General features: G+C 61.0%; 2 protein-coding genes across 6 annotated transcripts in view; one reads left to right on the forward strand and one right to left on the reverse strand.

Moving 5' to 3' along the window:
- ADAR (adenosine deaminase RNA specific) overlaps positions 1-6735 on the forward strand; it is a 29940-nt gene extending 23205 nt beyond the window's left edge. For all 5 annotated transcript variants that reach the window (XM_073322873.1, XM_073322876.1, XM_073322878.1 and 2 more), the window contains 6 exons: positions 884-1012; positions 1471-1604; positions 2428-2610; positions 3211-3323; positions 3966-4093; positions 4577-6735. In XM_073322873.1, coding sequence (XP_073178974.1) covers positions 884-1012; positions 1471-1604; positions 2428-2610; positions 3211-3323; positions 3966-4093; positions 4577-4817 — 928 coding nt within the window. In that variant the 3' untranslated portion in view covers positions 4818-6735. The remainder of the gene's footprint in view (positions 1-883; positions 1013-1470; positions 1605-2427; positions 2611-3210; positions 3324-3965; positions 4094-4576) is intronic.
- Positions 6736-10252: 3517 nt separating this feature from the next.
- On the reverse strand, positions 10253-25080 carry CHRNB2 (cholinergic receptor nicotinic beta 2 subunit). The gene is made up of 6 exons (XM_073322910.1): positions 24969-25080; positions 16543-16688; positions 15945-15989; positions 15280-15389; positions 13910-14900; positions 10253-11046 (listed from the first exon to the last, which is right to left on the reverse strand). Exons 1-6 carry the CDS (start codon positions 25051-25053, stop codon positions 10876-10878), a joined length of 1548 nt encoding a protein of 515 aa, XP_073179011.1. The 5' UTR covers positions 25054-25080; the 3' UTR covers positions 10253-10875.
- Between the last annotated feature and the right edge of the window lie 973 nt (positions 25081-26053).

Consider the following 26053-nt stretch of genomic DNA (forward strand, 5'->3'; position numbering starts at 1 on the left):
GTTCTTAATGTTTCCTCTGAATAGTGTGGGGGTGCCTCAGTTTCCCCTAGGCAGTTCTTAAGTATCTAGGGGGTGGAGTAAGGGTGTATGATCATTGCAGAGCCCTAGAGGGCAGGTGTGTGCAGGAGTCTGGACACAGAGAATGGCCAACACCCTGTTTCCTGGCAACTGATGGCCTGGGCCCTTCCCCCCCTGCAAGGTGAGAGCTGAAGGGTTGGAGAACAAAGGAATCAGGTGACCACCTGGCCCGGGAAAGGAACAAAGCCCAGAGGAGGAGGGGGTTTTTCAGTTTGGGGCTGGCTGGGACATGGAGTGAAGTGCAGACGTGGTTGTCTGGCTCACTGCCTCCCAAAATGGACCCAGCTGAGGGGTCCCGTTCTCTGCACCTGCAAGCTCTGTTTTAGACCATGTTCCTGTCGTCTAATAAACCTTCTGTTTTACTGGCTGGCTGAGAGTCACGTCTGATTGCGAAGTTGGGGTGCAGGACCCTCTGGCTTCCCCAGGAGCCCCGCCTGAGCGGACTCGCTGTGGGAAGCGCACGGAGGGGCAGAGGATGCTGAAGGCTCCGAGGTCAGACCCAGGAAGGTGTGAGCTGTGTGTCCTGAAGACAGGCTGCTCACAGAAAGGCGACTGCCCCAGAGTCCTGACTGGCTTCATGGGGAGCAGTTCCAGAGCATCGCCCAGGGACTCGGTGACACACCTCTCCTGGGTGTCCCGCCCTCATGCTCCCAAACCGACAGACACAGCGAACCACATCATGTGTTTCACGGAAGCTCTTTTCCACCTTCATCAGAGACTGCAGTTGGGGCACTGCCTGTCCTGGTCACGTGTGGGCGTTGGGGTGGAACAAGGCCGTCTTCTGACCCATTGTGTTTGTTTCCAGGTTTCTCTACAGTGAGCTGATGAAGTACAATCCCGCCGATCCCTCCTCCACAGAACAGAGCATATTTGAGTCAGCAGGAGAAAACAGGCTCAAAATAAAAGATGACGTGACCTTTCACCTCTACGTCAGGTCTGTGCGGCACGCAGTGTTGCTAACCTTTACTGAGGCTGCCCCATTACTCTACCCCAGCTGATCTGTGTCCTCTAATGGGCATGAGCCCCAGGCTCTCCCCTGACCTTCCCAATCCCCATGTACCAATAGGTTTGGGGGCTGGATAGCAGGAGTTGCAATGCCTTTCTGAGAGTGCTGGATGATACTGATGATACCTCACTCCTCTATAGCGTTTAAAGGGCTTTAAATCTTTAATGTATTTCTCCTCCCATGCCCCCGGGAGCTAGGGAAGTAAAGATAAATCTGCATGTTTAGGCAAGCCTGGAGTGGGAGTGACTTGAGCAAACCTTGATAACAAACTCTCCTGGTGCAGTAACTGTTGTTCCGTGCCAGCGTAGGAGTCCGGCATAGCCCGCGTTATTTCCGTGTCCTTTGGGTTTACGCTAACTCAGCAGGGGCTGTTGGTGTGTTTCTAGCACGGCGCCTTGTGGAGATGGGGCCCTCTTCGATAAATCCTGCAGTGACCAGGCAAGCACAGTGGGGGAAAGCCAGCATCAGCCTCTCTTTGAGAATCCCAAGCAGGGTAAACTGCGCACCAAGGTGGAGAATGGTGAGTCTTGCAAAACCTCAAGAGCCCTTGCTCCGAGCATGCTGCAGTGCCGAGAATGCTGGCGTCTGTATCTTCCAGTCACCCTGAGGATCAGCAGCAGGAAGTGCTCCCTGCCAGTAACTCCTGGCCAGATGGGGGCTTAGCTCCATTAAGCTCTTCCACATGGTAACGTGATTGGAGAATCAGAGCCCTGGGGCCAAAGGCTAGGAGTTTCACAGCTACCTCTCTAGGAAAGGACCCTCCACTCCCCTGTGTCCGACAGCTGCAGGAGGTGGGAGAGTGGAGCTGGCATGGGGAGGGGGCTAGCGTGTATTCCTGTGAGTCTGAGCACCTGCAAGGTTAGGCACTGGAGAGGTGATGTCCTGCAGGCCTTTCTCCCCTCTGTGCTTGTTATTGCCTTAGGCTCAAGTGAGCAAAGGCAGAGAGGGTTAGAGAATGGGTGAAGGGGACGGGTAAGCGGTTGTGTAGGTGGAAAGTCACGCTCCACCTTCCAGCTTTTGTCTGAATCCAGCACCGATGCTTATGTGGCACTGACCTCCTTCTCAAGCGCAAGCTAATTGGGCTTCAGCCGTGTGAAAACTTGCCTCTCTCCCTTGGCTTCACGCGAGAGCTTGCGCAGCGGGACCTGGACGCAGGGCACTGGGTGCAGGAGCATGTTGTCCTCGATCTGCATTGGGGCCATGCCATCTCGGAGGTGTGCGTGCTCACTTCAGGGAGCTCGTGGAGCGTGCTGGCCTGGCGTGTACCCTCTGTGGAAGGGGGTTTTGTAGCAGAGTGGGCTGGCTGGCTCTTTGCAATTTCCCTTTCCTTTCCTCTCCCACAGGGGAAGGCACCATTCCCGTGGAGTCGAGTGACATTGTGCCTACGTGGGATGGGATCCAGCATGGGGAGAGGCTGCGCACCATGTCCTGCAGTGACAAAATCCTGCGCTGGAATGTGCTGGGCCTGCAAGGGGCATTGCTGTCACATTTTATGCAGCCAGTGTACCTCAGCTCCGTCACGCTCGGTATGAAACTCTGAGCCCCTTCCAGCGCTGAGCGCACTGTGCTCTCACCTGGGCTGCGTATGCTAAGTGCCAGTAACCTCCTTACTACAGTAATGGAAAAGAAATTCACCAGGGGGCATGGGAACCGAAGGCTAAAATGTTGATTCCAGCAGAGCTGCACCATTAGGAAACACATGGGACCTTGTGGATTTTAGGCTCTTGGTTTGGATGTGTGCGGACAAGGGGGAGATCGAAGTTGCCTGTAAATGTTTTATGGCCACAGATCTTGCAATCTGTAAAACTGAACCCTTCACGTGTTGTGACGCAGCGTGGCGGGAGTGTTGACCAGGGAATGTGGCATCCCCCTCCTGGCTCAGGTTACAGGCTCTCAGGTCTCCCATCCCCAGTGAAACTCCCCTGCCACATTCCCAGGTCAACACTCCCCCCTCCTTGCTGCACGCGTTAATGACCAAGGAAGTGTCTAGTGATAGGAAAATTGCTTTCCTGATCCTTATCGGCTTCCGGCTTTCTGAGCTGAGCGGTGCATCTTCTTAGATTTCTGCCTGCCCATTAACAATGCAGCTGCTCTGTTTCCTAATGCCTGCATGTGTCTTTTCCCAGGTTACCTATACAGCCAGGGTCACCTGACACGTGCAATCTGCTGCCGCATGTCGAGAGATGGGAGCACATTTGAAGCAGGTCTCCAGGCTCCGTATCATGTTAAACATCCTGAGGTACTGTAGGCTTGGCAGGTCTTAACGTTTCCATTCTCTCCTCTCAGCACAAGGGTCCAACCATCTGCACTGGTGCATTCTGTATTAGTGGGGCTCGGTAGACTTCCTGCCGGAAGGTTAATGCTCAGTGACCCTGCCACCTTCCAGCTGTAGCAGGAAAGTTTAAGTTCTTTCTGGTATTTGTCGGACCAGAGACTGGGTTCAGGACAGAGAAATCGTAGTGGCTGGTTCTGTGCTTCCCTGTCTTTCAGCCCACTGCCACATCTGGCCAGGTGTGAGTGGTTAATGAGCCCTTTGTGCATACGATGGTGCCTGGGCAAGACTCAGGAAACTCTCCAGATTCCATGCATGCCAGATCTAACCAGAGCCCCAGTGAGCCGTCTCTCTCCAGGGGCTGTCGCGGGGCGGTCTTTGAATTGGGTGTGCGTGGCGTAGCTGAGATTAAGAAACATAATAAATGCTTTGCTGGTGGGGCAAGCTAGAATGCAAAGCAATTGCTGGGCACTCCAGCTGGCCGGTCGCTAGTGGGGGCCACAGCTGCATTACCTGTCTACCAGTTCTGAGAACCACACACCCCTCCCAGCTGCATGCATGTGCCCCACTCTGCTGAGCCAACCCTCTTGTCTCCTTCTGGCCATCTAGGTGGGGAGAGTTAGCGTGTACGACTCCGCCAGGCAGACGGGCAAGACCAAGGAGTCGAGCGTGAACTGGTGTCTTGCCGACGAAAGCGAGGTGGAAGTCCTGGATGGCACAAAAGGCAAAGTAGACGGGTGAGCAAAGAGCTTTGAAGCTGGCATTAGGGGAGCTTGTGAAGGGGCGGTTCTGTGCTGTCATGCTGTGTGCCCTGGTGTGTGGGAGGACTTGGGGGACCGGAGCCCCAACCCCAGCTAAAACGGGGATTCACGTCAATCAGAACAGAATATCCGCCCGCTGTTCTCACTCGCTGGGCACACTGCTCCAATCGCTCCCACGCATGGAGCAGTCCTGCCAGTGAGGCCTCCAGCGGGCTTCAAGGCGTAGCTGCTGTGTGTGTAGCACCTTGAGATCCTGGTTGCTGCATCGCTTTGCTCGTTGTTGCCCACAGGTTCGGTTTACAGCCCTGATCCTGCCATGAGACTCTGTCCAAGCACTGGGCTCTGCCCACGTGGATCCAATTGCAGGACCACGTCCTACGTCCCTAGCTGCTGTTTGCCCCCATGGCCCACCTCCATTCTCTGGGGTTCTCATTCTGTTCGTGTTCTTCTCCTTTCCAGACCAAAGCTGGAGGTGTCCCGCGTGTCCAAGAGGAGCATGTTCACCCTGTTCCAGCAGCTCTGTGCCAAGGCTGACCGCAAAGACCTGCAGAGCGCCGCGCTGTACTCAGATGCCAAGGAGGCAGCCTCGGCCTACCAGGGAGCCAAGCAGCACTTCTTCAGGGCGCTGGAGGAGATGAGCTATGGGAGCTGGATCTGCAAACCCCAGGAAGAGGAGAACTTCTCTCTCTCCGATGCGTAATGAGCTGCCCTCTGTGTGTGTGTCTGTGTGTTCCTTTTGTTTTCTTTTTTTGTTTTTTTAACTGGAGCCAGGAATGTTGACTAGGATTGTGGATTCCCCTGGGTCTCTCTTCCTTTTGGGTCATCCTGGCAGCACATCTTGATTCTGCTAGGAGGGACTCCTGCGTTCATATTGCATTCTTTTGACGTGGGTGGACACTCAGCACATGGTGGTGAGGAGATGCGAGCATGTGTGTGAGTGTGTTTGTACAAGAGAATCCACACTGTCCACGCATTTAAATGAAACCACAGGCGAGCCCGCTCCCCTGTGTCCCTTCATCACAGCGGTTGGGGGAACTCAGCTTTTCACTTGTCAGATGCATTGTCTCAATTGGATCATTTTAAATGGTATGTGTGTACTTCCCAGCGTCTTATCCTCTCCCAGAACACTTCCCTCTGATTTGCAAGATGACTCCTGCAGCTATTGGCAAAACTCCCCGGGACTTTTCCTTCCCAGCAATCCTGCCAGGTGGGCACAAATCGATTTGAAGACAAGGCAATCTCTTGCAGCTGCTATTTAATTCTGGGATCTGCCTGTAGGGCATAGCACGAGCCATGTGTGGCTCAGGGCTAGTGGCAGATTGCGTGTACTACCTGATCTAGATCTCCATAGTTAGCAGGAGTGTTCCTGGGTTGGGTGTAGTAGCCTCGCCTGACATACCCTGTTGATTATGAGGGTTGGGTCTTGGTTTCTGGAGTCCCGCTGAGACGGGCCATTCTAAAACCCTGCCTGACAGTTCCCCCTGCGAGATGGGGCGAGTCTCACCCGTGGGTTGGGTGTCCCAGTCTTGCCAGGCAGGGTGGCACCACTTTAAGACTCACGTCAGTGAAGTGGAGCTTTTCCTCCTTTCCCCAAACGTCCCTTCAGACCAGTTTCATGACTAGCCCATGGCTGGTTCGGCATCGAAACGGGCCCAGGGATCTTTTAGAGCCTGGCATCTTTGCTTTCAAACCAAACGGTCATGAATTGTGTCTTGTCTACAGGCCTCGGGCCCAGCCAGCCTCTCCTCTTTGTTTGCAGGAATCTAAGCCACTGTCTTGGGTGATGGGATCTAAGGCAGGTTCTGTCTGTGTTGGGAACGCTGAATGGTGGCTGTGCTCCAGCCTGCCCTCTCTGCAGGGCAGTGTCCTGGCAGCCCTGGGGGATGCGGGTCATGGGGCTGGTGCTGCGCTAGCAGGGCCAGCAAATTTCTTCTTCCTTCTTGGAAGAAGCACAGGCCTCCTGGCTAATGGACCCAGTCCCATCCAGCCTGCCTGCCCTGCTAGACCTAGAATCCAAGGCCCCGGGTCATGCGATCAGTTTGATCCAGATGTCGGCTGCGTTTGACCTGAGTTGGCCTGGGCTTTGTCAGAAGCTAGTCTGATTTAGCCTGGCCCTGGGAGAAGGGGCGAATTGATTGCTCCGGAATTGAACGGTCAGGTGCTGCGTGGGGTGTACGTTGCAGTGCGGGAGGCTGGGGGCGAGGACAGGGGGCAGCCTGCCCCTCTGAAGTAATTGAAGAGACCCAGACCTGTTCTTACTCCGCAGTTCTGGCATCTCCTTGTGCTATCTCCACCCTGCCCCCATTTATTTTATTTGTAATTAGTTGCACTGTCAGTGGGTCAGAGCAATTCCTGTTGTGCATCATTTGGGGACTGTCTCCTGCATACTTGTCCTACCCACACTCCCCTTTCTTTTCTGTAATGTTAGATTCCTTCTCTTGTCACACTGGTTCTGGAGAGCTGAGTAGACACAAATGTACATTTATTCATGGGAGAACTGTAACCCTCCTTTTTATTTTATTTTAATTTTTGTAAGTCTGCTTTTAAGGGCCCCTCGATATCGATGATTTTAAGTCCTAACATTCCGCATAAAAATTAAAAAAAAATCTGTATTGTTAGACAGCTCCATTCTGTGGGTGGTTTTAATTCCTGGGAGATGAAAAGTGGGGCCAAAGCTGGTGTTAATTTAAATGGCAGTGAGCATGGAGATGGAGTCGCTCAGAAGAGAAACGATGGAGTTATTTGATCATCAGCTGGACAAAGTGCTGACGGCTGAACCATGTCCCGCACTGATTTCCTAACCAGGTGGGGCTCTGCCCCCGGACGGAGGTGGTCTGTGCTGAGCAGCAGCTCTGCAGGGGCAGGTTAAATCTCTCCCCCCTCAAAGCTCTCGAGTGAATTCTGAAGTGATGCTGTCCCTGGCCCCGGCTTGCTCTGCCATCCCTGGAGCGAGGGGCACCCTTCTGTCCATCCCTGTGCACTTACCTGCGTAGCTCCAGCTGTGCTGAAGCAAGGGAATAACCCCCACCACCACCCCCCTGCCGCCTCCTCAAAGGAGAGACAGTTGGCGATGCATAGATTTAAAGGCCAGAAGGGACCATCAGATCATCCAGTCTGACCTCCTGGGTGACACAGGCCAGGCAATTTCACCCCAGTGCTCCCGTATTGCGCCCAGTGACTTGTGTCTGGCTAACACATGTCAAGCTGGATCTGAAGCCCTCAGCAGATCGACTCCACCACTCCCCTTGGTAGTTGGTTCCAGTGGCTAATCATCCTCCACATTAACAATCTGTCCCTAAACTTGCCTGGCTGCCTTGGGGATTGGCTGAGGAGTTGGGCTTCCCCCTCCCGGTGAGGAGGGGAGTAATTCTCTAGCTCCCGAGCAGTGCCAGAGTGGGCAAGCCCAGGGCCCTGGGGGCATGGAGCCTTGTCAGGCAGCCCCCCAGCTAGACTTGAAGGAGCTCCCTTGACCAGACAGCTCTGACCGTGTGAGTCGCAGCCCTGTGGGTTCAAAGTCCAGGTGTGCTGCTAATGTGCTCCACTCAAAGGACGTATCCACAAAGTGCCGTGGCTGTGACTTACCTTCCTGGTTAACAGGGCGACTGGAGAGAGGCTGGGAGGGCCGTGGGAGCGCTGGGAGGGCAGCATCTGCCCAGCGTGGGCCCCATAGCACAGGCTGCTGCTGTTACATTTGAGCTCAAGCTTATTTCAGACAGAGACTGTCCTGCCCAAGAGCAGTTTTATTACATTTTATTACAGCCCCTTCCTGGAGCACCGCTGGCTCTCGCTTCGCTCGGAGCAGTAGACGGCGCTGGGGACCAGGCCTGCGAGGTATAGTGCCAGTGATGGGCGCTTAGGCCATTTTGAAAACTGAGGAAAACAGCAAAACTCTGCCAAGGCCTGGAGCTCCTGGCTGCAGCCAACTGGAGCAGAAGGCGCCTGCAGGGCCCCTGGCTATTGCTCCAGGGTAGGGTTACGCCTCGTGGCTGCACAGGGTCCCACTGTAACCACTGGGAAACCGGGTGCCTTCAAAGCTAAGCAAAGGGGGACTTGTCAATGACTCGGTGAAAACATGATGCAAAAAATAAACCAACGGCTGAAAGGGGCTAAAGAGACTCCTTCAAAGCAGCCAGCCAGTGCCCGAGCAGAGCTCACCCTGCCCGCCATAAAGGGACCCTGTTACGCACCCAGTGAGTACAGGCCTGGTACTGCTCCCTCCTGTGTCTGGGAGGGGGGAGTTAGAAGCAGAACCCAAGAGCGTGACTGAGCCACTGTTGAAAGCGAAGGGGTGGAAGTAGGCAGAGAACGGGAGCTGTCTTCCTGCATCCAGTCTGACTGAAACAGCCTAGGGCACATGGAGGCAGCATCCCACTGGGCTACCCAGGGCTGCTGCCTTTTCTCTCCAGGCATGGGCCAAGGTGCTGCATGCAAGGTTGGGCTGGATTCCCTCTCTGAGCCATCCCGCTCCCGAACGCTAGCCTGGCATTGCAGAGCTCTGCTCTGACTGGTCTCCAGGACTTTGGATTCTGCCACCATGCAAAGCGGGGAGAGGGCTTGTCCCTGAGCCGCTCTGCAGCAGAGCCCGGGGAAGATATCCGGCAGGTGGGACAGTGATCCTGAGCGCTCCGTGGGCAGCTGAGCAGCCAGGACGGCATTCTCCGGCCCGCGGGGGCTCTTCTGTCGTGGCCGCTTCGTACTCAAACATCTTTTGATTTGAAATATCACTAAAATCTACTCCCGCTTCCCCCGGGGGGCAAAGCTGGGTGGAGTGTAAGTGGCAATCTAACAGCAGTCAGAAGTTCGGGAGCAGGCCAGGACCCTTTGTGCCTGCTGGGGGAAAAGCTGAGAAATTCCTGGCTGCGATTGTTTACAGAGCAAGACTTGCAGCAGCATGACGTGCTCAGCCTGTCCATCTGCTCCGTGGTGCCCTTCCAAGCAGCCTGGAGGATTCACGCTATTTATAGGAGATGTTTTGATTTAAAATTTCCACCCAGGAGGCTAATTCTTGCCTGCCCAGGGACCGTGGCACCGGCCTTGGGTTTCCATTCTGCACATGCACTGTCCACCTCCCTCCACCCCACTCCTATCCTCAGCAGTTCCAGGGCACCAGGCAGGGGCCTGGACACAGTTTATAATGATCTAATCGAGCTCCGGCTGTATCTGCTGCCTCTCGCCCCCCAGCAGAGCTGGAACCCGTGAGGGAATGGCCGAGGGCTCTGTCAGAAGGAACGGGTCCTGGGATCTCTCACCCACAGCCTGACAGTTCTACGGAGATCTGATGAGCCACCCTTGGAGTCTTGCAGAGGGAAACTAAAAAGAGGAGGAGCAGAGCAGTGGGCCACGGGGGACTCCTGGGTGTCTCTGCAAGGATCCCGATCCAGCTGGCTCGTGGCTGTAATATGGAGAGATGGCTCTATGGAGGTCCCAGTGCCATCAGCTAAACGGGCGCCCCTTTGCCCAGTGCGCTGCCTCGCAGCACTAAGCCCGCACGACGCACTTTACACGCTCTGTGACACTGGGGGAATCCCGCTTCGCTGCACGTTCGCGCCCACGTCTCACCGACATCTTCCACCGGCACTGACCGTGATCTGCAGCGGCACGAGACCTCTCCCAGCCAGGGCCAGGGGCACTGCACTCTGGCTCGGCTTGAACAGCATGTAAATCGCAACGAGAAAGGGATGCTCTTGGCAATCCCTGGGCCCAACAACCCGCTGAGCTCTCGCTCCAGCCTGACCCACGGTTCTGCCCCCGACTGATTGTTTCAGCTGGAACGGGGAGGGCTGCTCAGCCCAGGGCGGCCTGTCCCTGCAGGGCTCGCTCCTGCGTCCACACTGTCCCAGGTCTTTGCCTTTAAGGGGGTCAGATCTCCCCTTCCCCCGCTGCATTAAAGTTCCCAGCACACCTGGAGAACTGCAGCCCTTCCTTGTGCCCTGCCGTCCCTGCCACTCCCCTGCTCTGGAGACGGGCTTAGAAATAAAGGGGGGTCAAATTAAACCAGGTTTTAAACAATTCTTCCCCCCCTCCCCCCCGCCCGGTGTCCGTGTGATTATTTATTGGACTGCGGTGACACTGGAAACAGCAACTGATGTCTGAGGCCGCCCATGGTAGCGCACCCTCCCCCCCCCCCCCCCAGCTTCCAGGGATACAGTTCACTGCAGCCTGGGGCCCGTTCACCCCCAGATGGTGCCTGGGCCCTGCCGTGCTGAGCTGGAGCGCCCCCCGCCAGCCCTGCCCCTGCTGCGTGCGACTGGATGGCACCGAGCCACCCTGGCAGCAGACTTCACAGCAGAGATCAACCACCCCACTCCACTCATGCCTCGTTACTGCGGGGATCGTTTGGCCTCACTAACCTCTGGGGGGAGGGGAGCCCTCCTTGACCCCCCAGTGCAGTTGCTGGAGCAGTCCCATGCCTCCCAGGAAGGGCTGGGGTACCTCGAGCTGCACCCTGCCTGGGTCTGGGTTGAGAGCTGCGCCCGGTTCATGGCCGGTCTCCTCCATCAGCTCCTGGGGCTTTGCTCTCAATGGGGCAGACGTGGAGCCACCCCAGCAGCGGGAGCCAGGATGCCCTTGGGTGGAGGCAGCACTGAAAACAGCAGCAAGGCCCTGAGACCCCCATCCCGAGACTGCCCCGGGAACCCCCCAGGGCGGCGTGCTCCAGCCACGTGCTCCAGGCCCCTGTCTTTGCCATGTGGCTGCGAAGGTTCCCGGGGGTGATGGCTCCGCACACACGGGGCAGGGCTGCCTGCCTTCCCCCAGCCCTATTTGGAGCTGGGCGGGCCGTGGTTGAGCTGCAGCAGGGAGTTGGTGGCGTAGTTCTGGAAGAGCGGCTGGAGGAACATGCCGATGGTCCCGAAGACGCAGACGAAGACGAAGATCCACAGGAAGAGGCGGTCGATCACCATGGCCACGTACTTCCAGTCCTCGCTCACCTGGAAGGAGACGGCGCATTCAGAATCCGGGGCACGGCCATCCCACCCCACACACTGAACCTAGGCGGGGCGAGGAAATGGGGCCGTGGCCAAGCTGTGTGTGGCTGAGGAGCTTCAGTCCCAGCAAAGGCAGAGACTCCAGGACAGGGCGGTTACAGGGCGCCAGTCCAGCCTCCACCGTCGCTCCTGCCAAACCTCCTTCCCCCTCAACCCACCTGGGCCCACGAGCCCAGCACCAGGGCCAGGCCTGCTGCCCCCCAGCTGGCTTGTCACCTCTGCTTCCGAGCCAGCTGGTGCAGTGATGGCCTCAGACTCTGCCCGGCAGGCCTAGGGCCACAGATGGGTTCTCAACCCAGAGACCTTGAGATTCCGCTTTCGGCAGGGAGCGGTGGGCAGGAGAGTGGGGAATGGCCCCCAGAGCTCTGTGCTCTGCCTGCTGTGTCTGCCTGCCCCGGGCTTCGTGCAGCGATCGCCCACTCCTCTCTCAGGAAGCTCGCACAGCAGCCCGTGGATCCAGGGCCTTTCTGGTGCCCCCATCATCGTGGTCTCTGGGCACCTCTCCATCTGGTGGGGGTTCGGGGCTGCCCCACAGGCGGATCTGAAAGCGGCTCCCTCCTGCTCCGTGCAGGCTGCATCAGCTGCTGTCTCGCCCCTGCCCGTACAGCAGCATTGAGGCCTGGCAGACACACCGGTTCGGTGCCGCTTTCCCCTCTTGCTATGGGTCTGGGAGGGAGCAATTTCATGCCTGAATCGTGCTCTCATTTCTGTCCCTGGCCTTGCAGGGAGCCTGGCTGAGACGCGACAGGTGGGGCCTTAGCACAGCTCAGGAGAGGGGCAGGCAGGGAGCGAATGAATCCTGCTGCTGAGAGATCGCGGCCAGACCCGAAAATCAGCCTGTCCTGGAGGCGGGCACAAGAGGAGGCTGGTAAGCAGCCTTCACCTTCGCTCCCCCCGGGCCCTGGGACCAGCAGCTTCCTCCCCAGGGCTGGATTCGGTGCTAACGGTGAACCAGGCCTAGGCAGGGGGAGTGCAGCTAAGTGGCAGGAGCAGGTGGCCTCAGCTCTAGGCCTGGCTCTGGCACTGTGTAGCTCTGGGCAGTGCCACCTCTGCCCTGGACCTGCCACGTAACTTCTGGGAAGTGACTTCCCCTGGCGAGGCCTCTTGGTTCCCCTCTGTAAAGTCGGGATCGTTCCAGGGCCGTGGAACTCAACCCCTGGGCTACACTGGCACCCTGACCCCACCGCTCTGCCAACGCCCCACGCTCCCCACCTGCAGCGCACGCGCCCCGGGCTACCCTCGTACACGCGTCTCCCCCGAGGTGCCTCCATCCCACCTCCCATTGCAAAGCTGCAGGTGCCTAGAGCTCCCCTGCCAGGCCAGGCCCACCCGCGTCTCCCCCAAATCCCAGAATCTCAGACTAGGCACCGTGCTGTGACACGGGCCGGTGCCCCTCTGAGCTGGGCCTAGAGCAGCGGCTGCCTCCCTCCCCGGATCTGTCCCGCCCTCCCACGCACCCCTCATCTAAAACCTGCAGCCTCCTGGTGCTGCCCAAGTCCTGACCTGGGCTGGGCTGCTCTCAAATGAGACTGTTCTGGTTACTATAGCAACTCCTAAACCGGGGCCTGACCCCCTCCAGCTGCATGCGGGAGTGACTCACTGGGGCAGGTGCTGATGGTCTGGCAAGGCCCAGGAAGAAGGGAGGGGGGCCGGGGGCCTGGGCCTGCTGGAATCCAGCCGCAGGGTTACCCTGGCACTTTGCACATTTGCATTTCAGAAGCCCCCCACCCTCTGTGTGTTGGCAGAAATCCCCCACCAGCTGGCTCCAGTTCCCCCCCTGCAAAGGAGAGACAGCCAGCTTCCCTGCCCCCTCCCCTGCCTGCATCTCCCATGAATATTTCATGGGCCTTCGACACAGGGACCCAGCAGAGCAGAAGGAGGATATTGATTTTGGACCTTGCCATTTGCTTTGAGAGCTCAGGGCTGGCTCCTTCCCGCCAGCCCTGCAGGCCGGGCTTGGAGGAGAGCGAAGCTCTGCCTGCCGCCCCATTGGCACTAAAGCTGTGCCCTGTGCAGGTCGCCTCCCTCCAGGCCTCCAAGCACAGCACAGCAGGGTGACGGGGCGTGGGCGCACCTTGCTGCTTATCCCTGCAGGGCTCGTGGGAATTTGGCAGTGCTCCTGTGCAAACATTTAGGTGAATTATGGTTGACACAGAGGGGTGGAAGTTGGGGGGTCTCCCCTGCAGTTACTCAGGAGCTGGGCCTGAGGGGGCTGTACCCCAGGGCACAGGGTCCACCCCACGGTCGTGGGAGTCGAAGGAGGCGGTTGTACTGCCTGGGGTACCATGATGCGCAGGGGGTGCAGCGCTTTCACCACCTCCCTGGGGGACCCTGACTGACTCCAGGGATGAACTTTGCCCATCACAGTTGGGGAGAGGTCGGTGCAGAGACCTGCTCTGAGCAGGCGGGTTTGCCACCCTGTCTCTGCCCAAGGCTTGGCAGCAAAGGGGGCAGGGGGAGCCCAGCTCATCTGGGGCAGGACTGCTCCGTGCCCAGGCCTGAGCCCACCCTGCATGGCCACGCGCGTACCCAGGTATCACTTCATGGCGCAGAGGCCCTGCCCAGCAGCTCCAGAGCAGCGGGGCCAGCAAAAGAAAGCGACATGCACAGGGTTGGGGCGGGCAGTGCCAGGGACACGTGTGCTTTTGTACATATAAACACACCGGCTGGCACACAATCCCACACCCACGCAGCCTTCCACGGGGGCTTGTGCACCTGTACAGCCTCGTACGCAGACGTGTCCATCCCCCCTTCCCCACACACGCTCCCCCTTCCCTCTCTGCCTCCGCCAGCTCCCCCGACTCACGCTCTGGTCCTCGTCCTCGCTCCTCATGTGGTCTGCGATGAAGCGCACCCCATCCACCGCCTCCTCCACCCCGCAGCAGCACCTCTGGCTGGGCGCCGGGGCCTGCCCCTGCCGCTCCCGGTAGCCATTGGCGCTGTCAGCCGCCGCGGTGACCTGCCGGCCGGCCCCCACGCCGAGCTTCTTGATGGTGGCCTGGTTGGCGAAGCAGGTGCAGGAGCGGGTGCTCTCCCGCAGGCAGCAGCTGCTGCTGGCCCGCTCCTGGTTCTGCCGGCGCAGCCGCTGGCGGGCACAGTTCTGGCGCGGCTGCTTCATGAAGAGGACGGTGGGCAGCTTGTCCAGGAAGACCACCTTGACCCAGGGCGGCATGGTGTGCGTGGTGGGCGAGCGGTGGTGCACGTTGAGCACGCACACGCTGGTGACGATGGAGAAGGTCACCAGCACCATGGTGAACATCAGGTACTTGCCCACCAGCGGCACGTCCAGCGAGGTGGGTGGCACGATCTTGGAGATGAGCAGCAGGAAGACGGTGAGGGCCAGCAGCACGGAGATGCAGAGCGTCATCTTCTCGCCGCAGTCGGAGGGCAGGTAGAAGACCAGGATGGCCAGCGAGGTGATGAGGATGCAGGGGATGATGAGGTTGATGGTGTAGAAGAGCGGTTTGCGGCGGATGATGAAGTCGTAGGTGATGTCCACGTAGGTGGAGTCCTCGGGGTTCTCGTTCCGCCGCCCCGGCAGAGCGATGATGTCCCACTCGCCGCTAGGCGTGAAGTCGTCCAGGCTGGCCACGTCGCTCTTCAACACCAGGTCGATCTCCGTCCGGTCGTAGGTCCACGAGCGGAACTTCATGGTGCAGTTCTGCTGGTCGAAGGGGAAGTGCTTGACCTCGATTTTGCAGGCGCTCTTGTAGATGGCCGGGGGCAGCCAGAAGATGCTGCCATCGTAGGAGACCACCGCGTTGGAGTAGAAGGAGACCTCATACATCCCATCGGCACTGGGGAGCAGGAGAAGGGCCGTGAGGCAGCAGGGATGTCACGCCCCACCAGGACTGTCCTGCCCAGTGGACCCGGGCTCCGTCTCCCCAGGCAACAGCCACTGGGACCTGGGGGTAGAGGTGGGAAACACCCAACTGGGTTCCCAGCTCCTGGGGGGCAGTTACAGCTCCTCTGTGGGCCTGGGTGGAGCTGCTGAGATCTGGGACGGCTGGAAGCGGGGGAACAAGATGCTGCCTCTTCCCACAGGGGACCCGTGTCTCACCCCTGAGGCTCCCCCACAAATCGGGCCAAGTCCACCCTGGGCAGAACCCTCAGCCAAAGTGAGTGGGGATAGAGTCTGGAGCCGCTGGGGGGTGGGACCCTGGGGGTGGGACCTACTTGTTGTAGAGGACGACATCCGGCAGCCAGATGTGCTTGGAGGGCAGGCGCACCTTCCGCATGTTGTCGAAGTCCCCTGGCTTCCAGGTGAGGCGGTAATCCTCCCACTCCTGCGGAGAGCACGGCACAACCTCAGCACGGGCCTCGCCCCGCCCCGGCCCCCCAACTGCCCGGCCCTGTCCCTGCTGCCCAACCGCCCCGGCCCCCCAACCGGCCCAGCCCCGCCCCGGCCCCCCAACTCCCCAGCCCTGTCCCTGCTGCCCAACCGGCCCGGCCCTGCCCCTGCCCCCCAACTCCCCGGCCCTGCCCCTGCCGCCCAACCGGCCCGGCCTCGCCCCGGCCCCCCAACTGCCCGGCCCTGCCCCTGCCGCCCAACTGGCCCAGGTTCTGCAGCCCCAGCTCTGGGCCAACGGGAGGGACCCCAGGCTGGGGCTCCCTCCGCCCTAGGGCCTGCACCCCACCCCCCAGGGGCCAGGGCGCTGGCTGGGGAGAGTCCTGCTTGGCGTAGGGTCGGGACCCTCCCCCGCTTCGTGCCTGGAGCAGGCAGGAGGCTGGGGGGAGGGCATAGGGGGATGCAGCGTGGTGGGGGCAGAGTGAGCTGTCCAGGGGCAAGGGGTGACCCCCACCCTGCCCGGCTCTGCTGGGCCCCACGCCAGGCATCTCACCTGCGTCAGCCACACGTTGGTCGTCATGATCTGCTCCCGCTCGTGCTGCAAACGGAACCACGGCGCCGTTAGCAGGGTCGGGAGCAGCAGGGAGCCAGGCCCAGGCCTCAGCATGGCGTGGGCGCGGGGGGCAGGGCTGGGGCTGGCCGCTGTGGGGAGGGGCAGCCAGGAGAGAGAGCTCGGAGAGGTCAAACCGCATCCCCCCCAGCGCGGGCAGCTCAGCCACAGCCCCCGCTGCAGCGGGCTGGGCGGGGAGCGCCGGGAGGGGATTGGGACGAGGGGTGCTCCAGCCGCAGCGCTGGGCTGGACGTAGGGGAGCGAGTCCGTCCGTCCGTCCGTCCCCCCCCGCGGGCACGTGCAGGAGCGTGCACAGCGAGCCAGCGTCTCCCTGCGCACGGGGCTGCCCCCAGGTGGTGGGTCTGCACTGTGCCTGGACGGGGTGTTTGCGGCCTGTGACCGGCGTGAGAGACAGGCGCTCAGCACAGCCCAGGAGCCCCTTGTGCCCAGCCCCCTCCCCCCCCATGCCAAGTGCCTCCACCCCTCCGGCGCCCGGTCTCTGCCCGGGGCCCGCACTGTGCTGCAGACCCAGCAAACTCACCACGCTGATGAGCTGGGCCAGCGACACCATGAGCTGCACCGTCACCAGCTCCGAGCCGTTGGTGGCCGGGCGGATCAGCTTGTTGTAGCGGGATGGGTCCAGGAGGTGCTCAACCAGCCGCTCCTCTGTGTCGGTGCCCAGGCTTCCTGAGGGCCAGGGGGGTAAAGGGGTGAGACCCCGAGTACCCAGCCTCCTTGTCCCCACACAGCACCCCTTCCAGCCTGGCCTGGCCCGCAGCCCCCCGCTGGCCGGGTCCTGGCAATGGGAGCTGAGCCGCTGGTCTGTCCCCAAATATTCCTCCCTCCCCAGGTCCCAGCCGCGGTGTCTGGAGAAGGCTCAGCTGGTGGGAGACGGCAGCTAGGCAGCGGCTGCTGGAATGCCAGCCACCTGCTCCGAGAAGGGCTCGTTCGGGTGCCCCGGGGGGGCCTAGCGCACGGCTCGCCCAGCCCAGCACGGCGGGGGATCCCAGCTCAGTCCGCGTGCGGGGGCCTTACCCCCGCTGCCCTGAGGGGCGGGACCCCAGCCGAGTGCTGGGCACTGCACTTGGGCCCCTGGCAGGAAGAGCCCGGACCGACGGGCAGGCCGGACAATAACACTGACCTGATACCGTTCATCAGCCAGGAGCACGACCCGCACCCCTGAGCCTGCCGGATGCACCAGCCGTGGGGCAGCCCCCGAGGGCTGCGGGGGGAGGGCAGAGACCACGCCGAGCCTGGCAGCCGCACGCTCTGGACCCTGGCATGGCTGGGGCAGGGACAAGGCCAGCCGCCCGTCCTCTCAGTATTTACAATGGCCTTGTACCCGGGCCCTGAGCCTGGGTCACTGCACGCGAAGGGTGGGGCTGGGGCTGGGCACTGGCTCAGTGCCCCCCTTGGTGCAGAGGCCCATGCCCAGGTGCCCTGACCAGGGTGGGCCAACATGTGTGTGGGGGAACCTCCCCGGGCAGCTTCGCTAGCCCCACCGGTGCCAGGAGGGAGGGGGTTATGCTGGCCCCTCTCGGCTAACCACGCCCCTGGGGCTCAACCCCCTGGAAGGAAGGAGGGGGCTGAGTGGCCTTTCCAGGGGTCTGGTTGCTAAATGGGGGTGAAGAGGTGATCCCTGTCTGCCCCACCCCGCCCCCTCTGCGCTGGACAAAGTGTGGCCTGCAAAGCTCTAAACAAAGCTGCAGAAAGCGGCCGAGCAGAGAGCTTGGAACCGGTCCCCCAGCACCCCGCAATTCCTACCCCCAAGTCCCCCACCTCTCCCTGACCCCCACCATACACCCTCCTCCCTGTGCTCTGGGCAGAAGCTCTGGTGGGGGGGAGGAGCACCAGGCTGTTCCCGTGGAGGGTTCGTTCCAGCTATGGGGGCCCTTTAGCCCATCTTGGGGCACAGCCCCCTCATCACCAGCCCCTGGCAGGGAGGGCCAATAGTCTGAGCGGTTTTTCAGTGAGTGGCAGGGTGTGAACCCTGGTGTCCCGGCCAAATCTCAGTGAGGGGTGTGCCCTTCGCCCTCCCTAAACCGCCCCAACAGGCTTCGTTAGATACAGGATTTGCCACTTCCTGTAAAACTCTTGGCAGCGTTGCTGTTTGGCTGTGAAACAGCCCCCACGCCCCAGCCCAGAGGCAGCTGCATCTCGGTGCCGGGTGAGGAATCCCTGTTTAACTAGCCCGTGCGCCCCACCCCAGAGGCAGCTGCAGCTCAGTGCTGGGTGACCAGTTCCCTCTATCTGTAAAGCAGTCTGGGATGAAAGGGGAGTTAGAAATGTGACCCATTAATACAACTGCAGTAGCGGGTCCTGCAGCTAAGACAGACAGAGAGGAAGCAGACCTAGACAGCGAGCAAGAAATGGGGCTTATTATACAGCCCCCCAACTTTGCCCCCTCCGGTCCCACATACCCCCAGCGCCCTGTGCTCAGAGCCCCCTGGCTGGGAATGCCCTCCCCCATGTGCACACAGATCCAGCCCCATCAGCCCCCACCCTGCTGCGTGCGCCAAGCCGCAGCCCTGGCTTCTCGGGGCCTTTGTCCCCGGCGGCGCTCGGCGCCCGCCCGTCCTTGGGGATGAAGGCGCTGGTGACTGACAGGCCGCTTCAAAGGCCCTGTAATGAGTCTCGCCCGCGGGGTCCAGGCCTGCGGCGGATTCTCGGGCGCCGTCTCATCTTGTCTCCTCCTGGGCACTGCTGATAGCGCTGGGCTCGCCGGCCCTTTGCCCCCATCACGCGCCGCCTTTGTAGCCAGCCCGCGCAGCCGGCTCCGTCCTCATCACTAATCGCCCAGGAGCCAAACCCAGCCCGGAGCAGGGTTACGCCCTGGGGGATTTGGCCCAGTGAGTGCAGAAGCTCAAGGCTGGGCGCCAGGCAGGGAGGAGGCCTCCCCCCCCCCAGTTCTGAGCCTCAGTGAGTGGGGTCTGGGGGCTGCTGGGGGAGGGGAGCGGGCGGGAGGGGTGAGTGCCTGCGGGGGAGGGCCCGGCTGCAGGGGTGCTTGGTCCAGGTGCTGGCTCTGGTCTGGAGGGTGTCCTGTGCTCAGCCCCATGCCAGCCTCACCCTCCCGCCTTCCCTGGGCCTGTGGGTTTCATTCCCTTGTTCCCATGTCCAGGGCCGGCTGCTCTGCAACCCTGGACGCCTCCCTGGCCTGGTGCAGGGGTGTGTCCATCCGTCCATCCATGCGCCCCCCCCAGTCACTCCCCCCGTGCTGCATGTCACCGGCTCCGGGAGCCCCAGCAGGCGTGAGGGGAGAGCCCGGGGGACGGGGCTCAATAGCTGAAGGGGCCCAGCCTGCATCCCCCCATCAGCGTCAGCAGCGGCTCCATCCTGCCCCACGTGGGGCTGAGGGGGCTGATCTCAGCAGCCCAGCCAGGGAGGGAGAGAGGGAGGCAGAGCAGGGGGCTGGCCCAGCCAGGGGCCCAGCGCTGCCCGCCCTTGGTGCCGGGTCGCTCTGCATCCACCGCCCCCCTCGTTCCAGACTCGCTGCTTGACAGTGTCAATCAGCCTCCCGCCCTTCCAGCCTGCCCCACCCCACCAGCATCTGCCCCAGCTGCTGCTGAAGCTGGATCCCTGCTGCCTCCCTGCCAGGCTGCAAAGGCTACAGTGGCTGCCGAGTTTCAAGATGACCCCTCTCAGCCACAGGGGCAGCTGGCCCAGGGCCTGCCAAGCACAGAGCTCGCTCCAGGGTGAGCGCAGGGCTGCAGGTGTCACGGAGATTGGGGAGTCAGGGCCCTGCACCCCCACTTCCTGCGATTCACCGTGACTCAGCCAGCCAGTAGAACAGACGGTTTATTAGAGACGAGGGGAACACAGTCCGGACCAGAGCTTGCAGACATAAACAGGACCCCTTAGTCCGGCCCTTCTGGGGGGTAGAGAGCTTAGAGCCCAGCTCTGGGGCTCTCTCCTCTTCCCCAGCCCACCCCAAAAAACGAAACTCCCTCCAGCCGGCTCACCCAGCCTCCCCCCAGCTCCTCCTCCAGCCTTTGTCCAGTGCTATCTCATCCCCGATCAGACAGCCCCAGTAAACTCCCCTGCCACGTCCCCGGGCCAATCCGCTCCACCCAGTCCCTGCTGCGACGCCTCCGTCCTTCCTGCCCCCAGAGGACATGGGCAGCTCAGCAGGGGGAGCCGGGCGAGCTCCCGGGCCCAGAAGAGGAGCAGTGGCAGGGAGGGATGCAGCTCTGGTTGGGACTGGGCGCTTGGTGCTGGAGGGAATGGCTCTCAAAGCACTTGGCACAGGAGGCCAGTATCATTTTATAGGTGGGGAAACTGAGGCACAGAGCTAGTAAGTGACTTGCCCAACGGAGCCAGGCCTGGAACCGGTGTCGCCTGAGTGTCGGTCCAGTGGGCTAGGCCAGTGAACCACATGGCCTCTCCCCTTCCAGCTGACGCCCCTGGTCCAAGCCTTGGTAAGTCTCTGCTCAGCTGCCCCCCACTCCGCTCGCTAACGATCCATCACGCTCTGCTCCGAAGCCAGGACACAAGAAACGTTTCCTGACAGTGTAACCGTGTCTCTGGGCCAGGGCTCAGGCAGGCCACAAAGTGCAGCGAGGGCTTGCTACCGAGAGCTCTGAAATATCAATCCAGGAACAATGCCAGCCCCGAAAATGCATTTTCCAGACAGAGACGTGTGGAGGGGCACAGAAACAAGCTGAATTCCTCAGACCCGTTTTCCCTGCCAGCTCTGACCGGAGCTCGGGAATATGTGCACAAGGGGGTGGTCTGTGAGAGGCTGAGGACCGGGACTGGGCCATGGGGCCTTTCCCCTGTAGGGGGCACTGGCTCCGAATCATAAAGTGGGTGGAAATGACCCCCTCAGAATCACACTCCCCCATGTGGGGCTCTGCACCTCCCCAGCCAGGCCCCTCGCAGAGGGGTGGATCGGGGCTTTGCTGAGCGCACTGTACTCTGGGTATTCTCTGCTTCCAGGGGCCCATAGGGGAAGCCGAGCAGAAGAGCCTTGAGGCTGCTCTTACTTATGCCAGGGGCCTAAAGCCACCTGCCGCCCTGCCCTGCCCCCCTGCACACGGACAGGGACACTGAGAATTAAGCCCTCAGGCTTCATCTGGGAGGCTCTGGCCTGCCTGGCCCTAGCTAACGTCCTGCCAGCCTGCGAGGCCACCCGGGGAGTGAAGGGGAAGGAGGGAATCTGGGCATCTGGGAAGGGACCTGCCCTCATGCTGGGAGGGAGGAGGCTAACGAGCTCCTCTTGGCCTGCGTGCGCTAACGAGGCACACCTGCAAGGCTTGCGGAGCCTGGAGGAGCTGAACAGGGGAAAGTTTCACAGGGATGGGGCCATGCTACAGGAGAAAGGCTGCCCTGCCTAGGAGGAGACGCTGCCGGAGACACCCACGCCCCGGGCCGAGCGGTGGAAGGTAAACCCGGGAAGGGGTGTGAGACTGTGAGAGGCTAAGGGGATACAGCCAAACACCCAGGGGCTGCCTGAGGGCCTGCCCCTGTTCCAGCACCCCGCCCCCCAAGTGTTGCCAGCTAGGGCAGAAGAGAGAGTAAATGAGGGACAGTGGGACCTGGGGGACAAGGGAGCCCTGCCCCCCACCATCTCAGCTGGGCCCTTCCTGAATGAGTTGGCTTCTCCTGCGTGGGGCCGTGTTGCGTCACACGAAGGGCCCAATCCTGCGAGCCAGCTGGTCCCACCAAAGCGGGTGGTGTGAGCCAGGGCTACAGGATGGGGCTCACAGAGGGAAGCAGCAGGTGCAGAATGAATGCCCGCTGAGCTTTGCCCTCTCCAGCAGCAAGGGGCCACTTTTCCTAGGCCCCCCCCCTCCCGAGTGCATCTGGGAGCTCCTCCCCAAGCCAAGGCCTTGGTCCCAAGTGTCAAACACCAGGTGATAAACTTCCCCAAAAGCTCCTATTGATCCAAGGAAGAAACAGAAAAGCTCAGCAGAGCTGGGCGAGCCTTGCCGGTGGAGTTCAGCAGGGACGAGGTCGATATTGCTCAACCCTGGCCTTGCTGTGGTCAGCCTGCAAATTGCTTGAGAAGCAAATGTGGGTTTGAGGAGGAAAAGGGCAGAGCAGAAGGATTCTGCTTCTGGGCTGCCATTGTCCAGGGCCCAGCAGGAAGGGCACAGTGTGAGACTGGATGTATTTCAGCCAGGGGCATCTCCAGGCTGCTTCGGGGGTCGCCAGGTCCCCAGGGCTCCTGGACGCTGCCGGCTGCAGCGAAGCTAAAGTTTCCATTGGTTAAGAAAGGGCTTGGCATCCCCTTAGTCTGTGTCAGCTGCAGCTCAGAGCGGGGAGAATCTCCCTGCACAGCCTGTTCTGAATGTCCAAGGTGTGAAATATTGACTCACCCCAGCTGCAGACCCTGGCCCAGCTGCCTTGCAGCGCTTCACGCCTCCCAGGCAAATTGTGTCCCTTCCGCTCTACTGCATATTGAGTGAGAACTTAACCCCCAGATCCGCTCTGGTCCCTGCAGCAGACTTCTGTAAGCAGACGGTTTGCAGCCGCGGCCTCAGACCGAATGTCCCCTCCCCTCTGCACTGTGTGCACTGCTTTCTGCCCCAGACACAGCCGCATTTTAGTGGGTTGTCATGTTCTTGGAGACCCTTTTGGCTGTGATGCTGGAGGACCTCAGGTTTCGCAGAGGTGGGGTGGGGTGAAGGTCGATGCTACATCCGTCGTCTCACTCCAGAAACAAGCTGCAAGGGCAGCTGCTTCTCGGAGAACCGTTCTACTTAGCACTGCCGGCCGGTGCAGCACTGGAAACGTATTAACCCTCGCACACCCAGGAGAGCTCCACTTTCCCCAGCAGGGTGAGGGGTAACAACTCAGCAGCTCCCGGGGCCCTGTATCGGACGGAGCTGTTTGTAGCACCAGTCTGTGCTCTTCGACCAGCACTACACTAAAGCACCCGGAAGCCACTGGGGGCCTTTTCATGGACTGCAGTGGACTTTGGATCAGACCCACTGAGCCAGGCAAGAATCCAGCCTCCAGCAACGGAGCAAGGAGCGCCCAGCCCTGGGAACCAGGGTGAGCAGGCCTGGGATGGAAGGAAGTGGCTTGTCACTCTGATGGGCTTCGTCCGGCCACGCAAGACACCTAGGAATTGCCATCCCCAACCAGCCTAGCTCACTCACCAGACAGCCACAGTGCTGAGTCCCAATGTGCAAGAGATGCCCCCCCTCCCCCCGGGGTGGGGGAGAATTTCCCAAAGGCGAAGTACGTTTTCCCCGCCCCCTGTCAGTGAGCGTGTGGCTCATGCAAAAGAATTTAGGGCCCTTCCGCAGTATTTTTATCCTGTCTAATGTAATGGCAGCGGCTGTCATCATCCAACTTAGTGTGCAATCCTGCTAAACATTCAGGCTTGGTTATATCTTGTGGCAAGGAGTTCCACAGGCTATATATGCACCGTGAAAATTTATTTTCTCAGTTTTACATTTCTGGCCATTCAATTACAAGTGCATGCATGTGTGTGTACGCACCTACCCCCACACACCTGGGGCTCAGATTTCCAGAGCTGCTCAGCATCCAGCAGCTGCTTTGGTCACAGCTGGGGAGTGCTGGGTGTTGGCCACCTTTGGGGAGTCTGGACAGATGATAAAGATGCACACGCGTGCACACGCAATTGATGTACAGCCAGAGAGCGTGTTTAGATATAACCAAGCCTCTGGCTCTGCCGGAGCACAAGGCAGCCAGGGATGACTCAGGCTGGGAAATAACTGAATGTGAAGTCGGCACCGTATGGGAGAGTCCCCAGCAGCCTGGGCCCGGCAGGGCTTGTCAGTAGCTTTGTCTCTCTGTGTGGCCTGACAGCTGGACGCCTGCGTTGTGTTACAGCTGTTGACACAAAACCCCGCTGTCAACGCCGGGGTGCCCAGGCTCTGCGACTAATGGGAGTCAGCGCAATAAATCACGTGGAGCAGCCAGCCTGGTGCAGAAAAGCTGGGGGAAGGGCAAGGAGCTGGCGGGACATGTCTGGGGCTAAGCACCACCCTGCCCTGTGAGAGCTACAGGACCATGGAGTCTGCGTCTGGCCCCGGGCATAGGCCCAGACACTGTCTGTCTCTCTCTCTCTCAAATCTCCATGCACCCCACCGCTGTCTGTCTGTCTAGCAGCCCGTGCTGTGGCATCCAAGCACCGTTTCTAGCTGAAGGGAGAGGGAGGGGGGCTTTGAAAGTGCCTGGCTAATAAGGGAGAGCTGACTTTCTCTAATCTCCCTTGTTCCTCTAGAAATTAATATGATCTCGCGCCTAACTGAACAGAGGCGGCCTGCTGCTGCTTGGAGTCAGAGGCACAGAACGTTGCCCGGGGTGAGTGTGTCTGGGGGGGGTGTATCTGTGGGCCTGGGTGTGCGCCCGCTAGACACACACGCTCTAGAACTGGAAACATTCCCTGGCAGTCAATTCTTCTGGACTGAGGAGATTTGGAAAATTCAAGTCCACTCATGGGCCGCCGCCATTCTCTTTAGCAACAGGCAGGCAGCTAACCAAGACCAGCAGTTCAGGGGTGCACGGAGCCCAGGGGAGAGCCATGGAGCGATGGCCCTTTACACCCGCTGGGGACACGCGCCCACCCCGCACGGGGGGCAGCGGAGCTGGGACTAACCCGGTAGACAAAGCGGACTTGGACAACCCAAGCAGGCGGAGGGGCCAAGGCGCTCTCAGCCCTGGCCCCCTTAGCCCAGCCTGGTGGGGGCAGGTGAGCTTCCGCCTTTGGGGGCACGCAGAGAAGGAAAGGCCCTGTCAGCCCCAGCCCCTGGTGAATGGGAGCCCCAAGGGGCCCGTTGTACCCACCGGGCTGGGCTGGGGCTGTTATTAGGGGCTCTCTTATATACACAACGCTCCCTCCGCCCCGAAAAGTCTCCCGATTTCCCCCACTTGCTCTCCGGTCACCCTGCGCCAGCCCGGGCACAAACGGGGCCATGCCGGCCCAGGGCTGCACCGCCCGGCCCGGCCCCCCACCCCGGGGCCGGGGCTCGCAGGGGCCCGGCGGGCACTTACTTCGCAGGAGCCCGAGCAGGCAGAGGCTCAGGAGCGAAGCCAGGGGGGCGGACGGCGGCTGCATCCTCCCGTGGCGGCGGGACATGGCCCCGGGCCGGGCCGGGCCGGGCGGCGCGGCGGGGACCCGGCTGCGGGCTGGAGCGGGGCGGCCCGGGCCGCGGACCGGCGCGAAGCGGCCGCTGTCCCCGGTGCTGAAGCGGCTGCGCCGGCCCCTGCGCGGCTCTGTCCCCGGTGCTGAAGCGGCTGCGCCGGCCCCTGCGCGGCTCTGTCCCGGGTGCTGAAGTCGGCGGGGCCGCGGGCGCTGCTCAGACCCCGGCTGCCTGCGCCGCCCCGTGCGCCGCCCTCTGCGCGCCGCAGCCGCTCGGGCTCCCCTCCCCTCCCCTCCCCGCGCTGCGCTGCGCTGCGCGGCCGCCGAGCGGGGCTGCCCGGGCCAGCGGCTGCCTGCGCAGGGCGGCTGCGGCGGGGCGGGGACCGGCCCTGCCCGGTGCTGGGGACCGAGCGCTCCGCGGAGCAGCGATGGGGCGGGCGGCCCCCGCCCCGGCTGGCAGGGGGCTGAGCACACGGGGATGCGCGTGCGTGTGAGTGTGAGAGAGAGAGATCAGTGTGTGTGCACGTGTGTGTGAGAGAGAGAGATCAGTGTGTGCACGCGTGTGAGAGAGATCAGTGTGTGTGCGTGTGTGAGATCACTATGCCTGTGATCACTGCATAAGGGGGTGCATACAATTACTATGTGTGTGATCACTGATTGCGTGGGTGTGAATATGAGTGTGTATGGGGGGGCATGCGTGCCCCACAGACCCACCTACATTGCTCATGTCCCACTTGACTTTGACTTGGTCCTGTCGCTCTGGGCACCAGACAACACCCTGGGGTGCTGGGACTCGGCGCTCAGGGCTGTCATTTACTCCAGTGGGTGCAGGGTGCCCCATGCTGTCTGGGCACCACCCGGCTTCTGCTTCGCCCAGAGGTCACTGTGCAGGTCAGTGGGGCTGTGTCAGCCGGGCTCACACACTAGACAAGGCAGCAATGGGAGGCTTCCCAGAGCATGGCACAAACAAGCCCCCATGGGGCTCGGCTGGGCAATT

This window comes from Lepidochelys kempii, chromosome 24 (assembly GCF_965140265.1).
Source record: "Lepidochelys kempii isolate rLepKem1 chromosome 24, rLepKem1.hap2, whole genome shotgun sequence".
NCBI lineage: Eukaryota > Metazoa > Chordata > Testudines > Cheloniidae > Lepidochelys > Lepidochelys kempii.

Excerpts from the sequence above, each read along its gene's own strand:
- CHRNB2 (XM_073322910.1), bottom strand. The coding sequence starts at position 25,053 with ATGTCCCGCCGCCACGGGAGGATGCAGCCGCCGTCCGCCCCCCTGGCT. Across the intron at positions 14,901-15,279 it reads GATGTCGTCCTCTACAACAA|TGCCGATGGGATGTATGAGG; the intron begins GTAGGTCCCACC and ends CCTGCTCCCCAG. Across the intron at positions 11,047-13,909 it reads GCGAGGACGAGGACCAGAGC|GTGAGCGAGGACTGGAAGTA; the intron begins GTGAGTCGGGGG and ends GTCTCCTTCCAG.